Raw genomic sequence first — 8718 nt, forward strand, 5'->3', positions numbered from 1 at the left:
CAGTGGTTGAGAGTCCGCCTGCCGCTTCAGAAGACATGGGTTCGTGCCCCGGTCTGGGAAGATCCCAAGTGCCGCGGAGCAGCTGGGCCCGTGAGCCATGGCCGCTGAGCCTGCGCGTCCGGAGCCTGTGCTCCACAACGGGAGAGACCACAACAGTGAGAGGCCTGCGTACTGCAAAAAAAAAAAAAAAGTCAGAGGCATTGAGATGTGGTTATAGACACTTTCTTATTCTATTTTTAAATCAACCAAAAAGGTAGACATTTGTGATGGGGAAACTGGTCTAAATATTTAACCCCATCATTACTCTATCACCGAGCACAGGGAAGCCAGGGAAATCACAATTGCACATCCTAGCCCTGAGAATGTACAGAACCAGAACTCTGCAAGGTGGGATGCCCGTGTCTCCTCCGACCTCTGAAACCAGCGCGCCCGGGGTTATAAGTACCACCACTTACTTGGCTGTCTTGTGGCAGTTACACGCACATGCCTGCCATTCAGAGTTTTGGAGTGTGCGTTGACATCTGTGTGTGTGTATGAAGATAAACGGGTGCTTGTTTCGATGCAGGGCGTGATACAAGGACCCTGCTGGTATGCTGTTGGGAACCTCCGGTAAAGCCTGTAGGATGGGTTATGGCCCTTGGACTCACTCACTTGTGGACCTGTTCAGGGTGTAATCTATTTTCAGTCTACGATTGTCTGTTTACTGTAGGAGCAGAAGCTTTCACTGAAACAGAACATTGAATCAAATCCACATCTATTAAACAAATTAACAATTTTGTGGAGGGTTTTTTTCTTCCCCCCTAAAATACAGCTCTTTCTCTGGTAGTTCAAAAACAATTGCTGTAGGACTTCCCTGGTGGCGCAGTGGTTGAGAGTCCGCCTGCCGATGCAGGGGACACGGGTTCGTGCCCCGGTTTGGGAAGATCCCACATGCTGCGGAGCGGCTGGGCCTGTGAGCCATGGCCACTGGGCCTGCGCATCTGGCGCCTGTGCTCCGCAACGGGAGAGGTCCGCGTACCGAAAAAAAAAAAAATTGCTGTAAAAACTTGCATTTTAGGAGGGGAAGAATCAGAAGATGACTATAAAGCTTAGGGAGCCTAGAGGAAAAATGGAAAGGGGAACTATTGTAGTTATCCTATTGGGGTAAACATAGGAAAATTTAACCCAGAAACTAAGAGAATATTCCAGTGCACCAAATATATAGACGCAGCCCTCTGAACTCAGCACCAGGGCGTGCACTGAACAGGTCAGAGAGACCCCAGTCCCAATGCCTCAGTGGGAAAAGTACCCCCTGGAGTTGCCCACAGAATCACCCTGTTACTGCCACTAATTAGGGCTGAAAAGTGAGATGACCTTGATTTGTCTTTCCCTACACCAGACACACAATCAATTCCACCATTGTTTTTCAGATCAAGGCATTTAGCATTTTTCACCTTTGTTTGCCAAGCTTTTACTGGAACCGTTTGATGGTCCATTTGATTTAACCATAAAGATGGATTCGGCAGAGATTGTGGTCGTTTTAATAACTCATCACACAGGTGAAGGTCCTGAGCTCCACACCCAGCTACAAACTGTCGCCTGCCTTGGACTGACCATGGACTCCCTGGAGACGGGCTGGGCTGCAGCTTAGTTAATCTGGCTACACCGCCTGTGCCCCAGACTAGGGGAACCCTGGTTAAAAGGTCTGATTGTTTTCTTGTTTCATAAGAGTCAGACTGCCTGGATTCAAATCCTGGCTCTATCACTTTGTAGCTTTGTGACCTCTGGCAACTTATTGAATCTTAGTGACCCACATATGCCATGGGGATAATAACTGGGTTATTATAGGAAGCACATTCGGTGATATATGCAAACACTTAGTACAATGCCTGTTCGTAGGAAAACACCTAATAAATTTTAGTTGCTGTGATAATGAAGCACTTGCCCTATTTTTCAAAAGCCATTTTAGCCAGATCGAATCTGTACCAAAAAGGCTATTGCTCATGAAATTTATACTTTCCTGTTTCTAATAATGTCAACTTGTAAAGATTTATATAAGTTCATTTATATCTGTTAGCTTAACTTGGAGATGTTGGAGATTTGGTTTTTCTTCATAAATGTTTATGTGAGGATGAAAGCCCCATGACTCGCATTAATACATATCACCATTGACGTGTATTGTATTGACTCAGTGTCTATTATATTCATGTGTGAAACTGAACCACGTAAAAGCAGAAATTAGGCGTTCCTGCCAAAAGGAAGTGAATTGAAAGGAGGAGAAGCAGAGCCTTTGCAAGGAGAAAATTGTCCTATCTCTCAGCCAGTGTCAGAATGTGGAAATGTTTACAAAATGCTCATTAAAAGAAAAAAGGATTGCAAGATAGAAACAAAATCTGGTGCACAAGTTTACACTAGGGAGATAAGAAAGGCTAGGCCCCTATGGGGGATTTTGTTATCCAATTACTGCAACCTGATTTTGGGGGGTGAGAGGAAGGGTGGTAGGGGGAGGGAGAGAGGGGAAGTTTCCAAACTTGTCTCCAGTGACACGAGACATTTACGCTCCGCAAGATAAAACTGCCACTTAGAGCCCAGGAGCGCTAAACCTTCCTGGGTTGGCCTGGGGGCTGGAGCAGAGTCATGGGTTCCCTGGCCCTGCAGCTGTGTGCTCTCTCCTGCCTGGTGGCTCACTCGGTTTCTGGCAGCCCCATCATGAGCCTGGAGCAGTCGCCTCTGGAAGAAGATATGCCCCTGTTTGATGATGTCTTCTCAGAGCAAGATGGTGTCGACTTTAACACACTGCTACAGAGCATGAAGAAAGAGTTTCTCAAGACGTTGAACCTGTCGGACATCCCGATGCAGGATGCAGCCAAAGTTGACCCACCAGAGTACATGTTGGAACTCTACAACAAATTTGCAACAGATAGGACCTCCATGCCGTCTGCCAACATCATTAGGAGTTTCAAGAATGAAGGTAAGTGGAGATTTTACTGATCAAATTTGGCTTCGAGTTTTTAGAAGCGGTGAGTAAATTTACAATGCATGGAGATGACAAAGGTGAAAACATCTGTATAGGGGTGTGTGTACACAGATACCCCAAAACAAGGCACATTTTGGTCTATACTGTTTTCGTGGTCATTTTCCAAATATTATTGAAAGGTATTAAAGAATATCTTTTAATCCAACGCCGTAAAGTGTCTACCATTTTGACATTATAATTGGGTCTTTGCAAATTTTCAATTTGAACAGCAGGTAATAAAAAATATTAATGTTGGTCTACCGCTGTACCTTTGTCTGTCATTTTCCAGATAGGGCTCAGTTCCGTTTAGCTTTTAATTGACTACAAAATTTGTCAACTTCTACATAGAATGAAAATGATGACAATAGGTAAAATACAGAAAGTTGTGATTTGCGTTTCGCTCAAACTTTGGGTGAGTTTCCATTTTGTGACCTTATTTAAGAAATGTTCAAACAGGATGGAAACATATTTTAGAGATTCTTCCTAAAGTGTTGTTTTGTTTGTTGTGACGTGTATATCCTTGAAGCACTGTTTGTAGTTTCCAGGAAGTGCGCATGGTCCAATTAACGATCCAGCTTATTCTGTGTGTTTATGAAGAGCAATGTACAATCTTTAAATACCAGCGGGAAAAGTGCGTTTTCTGCCCCCAGATCGTTATTCAGTACTAAATCTAATCACTTAGCAAATTAATCCTTTTTTTAATATGGTGCAAGTAATCAAGAAAATTTTTTTCTAATATCTATGGTAAAAGTTGTGGGTCCAAAGTAACGAATTCTTTCATATTTACCAATTATGCTTTTATAGTCATTAACCAGGTACAAAAGAGGGTTTGGATAGGTGTTGGCCAAGTATTCTTGAAAGCAAAAAGGCGGTGACAAGATTTAGCTCAAGATTTGGATTTTTCAGACAGGGTTGACTTAGTAGATGTGGATAATTAGCTTAATTTCTCTGAATCCGAATTTCCTCAACTGTAAATTGGGGACAATATACCTACGTAACACAATTGAGCAATTTCAAAGAGGTTACAGGTAAGAAAGTACTACATTTGCTATGAAGTATTAAACAAATGTCAGTGTTTACTAATGAATTCCTTAAATTCTAGGCATTGGGGGAAATGTTGAATAGGTATTGCTCAGTCCTGGAGATACTATTTGCCTTTAAAATTTAGGTGACTGCCAAAATTTCAAATATTTAGTAACATATTGGAAATGTGACTTAGTGACATTTAGTGATGGAAATGAAAAGCTGAAATTACAGATTCTTTCTGTGGTCAGTCTGAATTGAAAATAAACATCCTCCTTCCCTGGGAAGCCTTCCTAATGTTTCTGAGTGCGGATCCCTGGGTGGCTGGCTCAGGGTGTGGGTGGGAAAGTATTCGCATCCCTGGGGAAAATAGGAGTTTTTCAGTTCTCACTTCTGTGGAGGATTTCGATGGTCCGGGTGAGGAAATGAGCTTCTTATTACTGAATATCAGTGAGGGTAGGAGCAAACCTCTCAGTAGACGACCCAGCTGCCCACACCTCTGCCAGTCCACTGGTGAAAATGCACAGCCCAAGGTCATGAATCCTGCACTGGGCTCGCCCTGTCGGCTGTTATTGTCTTTCTTTGATTCTCTGCGTTTGCTCAGTGCAACTCCCTAGGAGACAAAGACCAACAAAACAAAACCAAACCTCCTCCAAATCTAACTAGCAGAGGAAAACAAGTGCTGCTTCAAGGTGGAAAAAGCATGACTTTATTTCCTACCACTGCTTTGACCTCTCCTTGTCATCTTGGGGAGGTCAATTCTCTGCATTGAGGCTTGATTTCTTCCAGAATCAAATGAACAGGATACCAATACCAACATTATAGGGTTATAGTAAGAACTAAATAAAACAATTTGCAAAGCACCTGGCACGTGAAATTGGCTCAGCAAACACTAGCTCCCTTGCCTGAAGTGTAACACCTCCATTATTACTATATTTGCACATGCACAGTGAACTTATTTTTATATCAGCTTTATTGAAGTATAATGGGCATAAACAATAAACTTCACATATTTAAAGTGTATAATTCGATAGGGTTTGACATATGTTAACATCCATTGGAACCATCACCACCATCAAGATAGTGAACATATTCATACCACCAAAAATGTCCTTGTGCTCCTTGGTAAACCCTTCCTCCCGCTACAGTGAGCTTTTATTGTGCATTTTTCTAAACGATGGAACAACCAGTCTCTTCCCCTACTTTTGGTCTTCTCATGTTTCCTGTCCAAGGGGAATGAAGTTTTCTCCATTCCTATAAGGGACGGGGGACAACTACCATATTACTTGATGTATTAAGGACACATGTCATGCCCATAAATCAATTCAGTCTGATGCCCAGAATCATCAACTCATCAATATTTTTAAAGTGCTACCTCTGTTTAAAGCATCATGGTAGATTGGAGGCATAGAAGGGAGGTTAAGCTGTGGTACGTGCCATTAGGATGACAATCTAGTTGGGAAAAATCCATTCATATAGACAACTGAAAATCAGGGATGTAAATGGCAAGGTCAAAGGAGAGGTATAGAGGGTAAATACTCAAGTTACCCAGAGAGGAGTGGGCTCCTATATAGGGAGGTGAAGAAGGGAGGGCCCCATAGGGAGAGGTCACAGCTAGATAGATGGAGATGAGGGGGTAGAGCTTTCCAAGGGTCAGAAGAACATATCCAAAGGTGCAGTATACAGTAAAGCAAAGGACTGTTTTGGCAAGTAGTGAAGTTATCAGTCTACTTTATTTTTTATTTTATTTTTTTTTTGCGGTACGCGGGCCTCTCACTGTTGTGGCCTCTCCTGTTGCGGAGCACAGCCTCCGGACGCACAGGCTCAGTGGCCATGGCTCACGGGCCCAGCCGCTCCACGGCATGTGGGATCTTCCCGGACAGGGGCACGAACCCGCGTCCCCCGCATCGGCAGGCGGACTCTCAACCACTGCGCCACCAGGGAAGCCCCTATCAGTCTACTTTAAATAGGAGACTTTGTTTAATATTTCTACAAATATTAATTGATAAATTGAAATGTTCCATGCTGTAGGGGATGAATGGGAGCTATGACTGGATCAAGTGGTTAAGACCTAATCATAGCTAGCTTTGCGAGCCACGCTAGAGAGTTTAAATTCATTCCACTGACCTATATTTCTCACTGACAGTGTATGAGATGATTTTCGGTGGTACCCAGAGGAAGCTGTGAATCATGTGAAATCGGTATATGTTTTTATTAAAGTGGATTGAAAAAAATCCACGTAACTATCATCTCGAACCCTCTCATTTCATGAATACTGTTGCTTAGGACAAGTCTAAAAGAGGAAGTTAGTATAAAAACAATAATATCAAGTTAAAGAAAAATATTTAAAAGTACAATCTGGAACAAGGACCTCACTGAAATCATGAATTGGATATACAATTGGGAAAGGCGGCCAAAGATGATAGCGACCCCCTCAATTGGTGGTCCTCAGCATCTTTGGTGTCATGGAACTTTTTGATTGATGACAGATGTCTTCAGGGATTCCTTGTAGACAGGTGTTACCTGGGACGGGTATAGAGGAGATCTGGACGCCTATAAAATTCTCAGATAAGGTGTCAACATAATAATATTTGGAGGTGTGCTTCTAAGACAACAGGACCTTTACAATTTTATTTCATAAACATTCTGAGTGATTCCTATGTGCTGCACTTCCATGCCAGGTGCTAAGAGTACAAAATTAAGGCAACCAATCTATCCCCAAGGTTCGTTTCCCCTCATTCTTCCTTTTGGAGGACCACAAACCCCAAATTCAAGTGCTGTGACCCCCTTAGTGTTATGCCTATCCTGTTGACCTTGTCAGACTTTGTTGTCTAAAGCAGGGATGAGCAAACTTTTTCTGTCAAGGACCAGGGAGATGGTAAATATTTTGGGTTTTGTGGGCCGTATGACCTTGGTCGAGACTTAATGGATTTAATTCTGCCATTGTAGTACAACAACAGTCACAAACACAATGCAGAAATGAATGGGTGAAACCCTTTAGTAACCCTTTATTTCCAAAAACAGGTGGCAGGCCTGCTTTGGCCTGTGGGCTAGGTTTACCGCCCCCTGGTCTACATGGATGTTTCTCAGGAAGACCCCGACTATGTGAGGGTCTCCATCCATTACAAGTACAAATATGAAAAGCCATGACAGCGTCACTGAAAAGCTTCAAGAAAAAAACAACCACCACACGTGTCTCGTTTGATAGCTCCTCACTGGTTAGAAAAATTGGGGGCTTGCCTGGACAATCTCCAAGGTCCCTCCCAGGTCTATAATTCTGTAAGCTATGCAAACAAGGCTGGGTGCGTTTTCTCTCATTCAGGAGGCAGCCATTTTCCATTTTAGTCAGCTTAACTCAGTCTAGCGTTCTACCCTTGACCTTCAGTATTCTCTCTTAGAGAATGCTAACACTGTGTTTGTTTTCATTGATTTTCCCTCATTCTCTCTGTATCAAGCCTCCTGAATGGACAGGCACTCTTATTGAATAAATAAGCATCTGTTTTTCTCTGTAACATACTGCAAATGTGATTTCTTTTTTTTTTCAGATCTCTTTTCCCAACCAGCCAGTTTTAATGGGCTCCGAAAATACCCTCTCCTCTTCAACGTGTCCATCCCTCACCATGAAGAGGTCATCATGGCTGAACTCAGGTTGTACACCCTGGTGCAAAGAGATCGCATGATATATGAAGGAGTGGACCGGAAAATTACCATTTTCGAAGTATTAGAGAGCAAAGGGGACCGTGAGGGTGAGAGAAGCATGCTGGTCTTGGTGTCAGGGGAGATCTATGGAACCAACAGTGAGTGGGAGACTTTTGATGTCACCGATGCCATCAGGCATTGGCAAAAGTCAGGCTCATCCACCCACCAGCTGGAGGTTCATATTGAGAGCAAACATGAAATGGAGGATGTTGGCAGGGGACAACTGGAAATAGACACTAGTGCCCGGAATAAGCATGTCCCTTTGCTTGTCGTGTTTTCTGATGACCAAAGCAGTGAGAAGGAGAGGAAGGAGGAACTGAACGAAATGATTGCCCACGAGCAACTTCCGGAAATGGACAACCTGGGACTGGAAGGTTATTCCAGCGGACCTGGGGAAGAGGCTTTGCTGCAGATGAGGTCAAACATCATCTATGACTCCACTGCCCGCATCAGAAGGAACGCAAAAGGAAACTACTGCAAGAGGACCCCGCTCTACATCGACTTCAAGGAGATTGGCTGGGACTCTTGGATCATCGCCCCGCCTGGATACGAAGCCTACGAATGCCGTGGTGTTTGCAATTACCCCCTGGCAGAGCACCTCACCCCCACAAAGCATGCGATTATCCAGGCCTTGGTCCACCTCAAGAATTCCCAGAAGGCTTCCAAAGCCTGCTGTGTGCCCACCAAGCTGGAGCCCATCTCCATTCTCTATTTAGACAAAGGGGTCGTCACCTACAAGTTTAAATATGAGGGCATGGCCGTCTCTGAGTGTGGCTGTAGATAGGAGAGGAGACCTGTGGCTTATTTAATAACTGTACATGTGTATATTTTGTGTTCCTATTTAATGAGATTATTTAATAAGGGTGTACAGATCATAGAAGCTTGCTGCCTTAGGGAATTTGACAGGGCGGTTTTGTTGTAGGAAATGCATAATTTACTCCACAGTCTAGTCCCTTCCAATCTATGTTTCTTTGGACTTGCCATTTCCCGGCAATGCCATC

General features: G+C 43.6%; 1 protein-coding gene across 1 annotated transcript; it reads left to right on the forward strand.

The window, feature by feature from the left end:
* The first annotated feature begins 2616 nt into the window (after window positions 1-2616).
* Window positions 2617-8501, forward strand: BMP10 (bone morphogenetic protein 10). The gene is made up of 2 exons (XM_067703905.1): window positions 2617-2950; window positions 7564-8501. The coding sequence occupies exons 1-2, from the start codon at window positions 2617-2619 to the stop codon at window positions 8499-8501; spliced, it is 1272 nt and encodes a 423-aa protein (XP_067560006.1).
* Window positions 8502-8718: the final 217 nt, after the last annotated feature.

The sequence above is a fragment of the Pseudorca crassidens genome, chromosome 14 (assembly GCF_039906515.1).
Source record: "Pseudorca crassidens isolate mPseCra1 chromosome 14, mPseCra1.hap1, whole genome shotgun sequence".
Classification (NCBI taxonomy): domain Eukaryota; kingdom Metazoa; phylum Chordata; class Mammalia; order Artiodactyla; family Delphinidae; genus Pseudorca; species Pseudorca crassidens.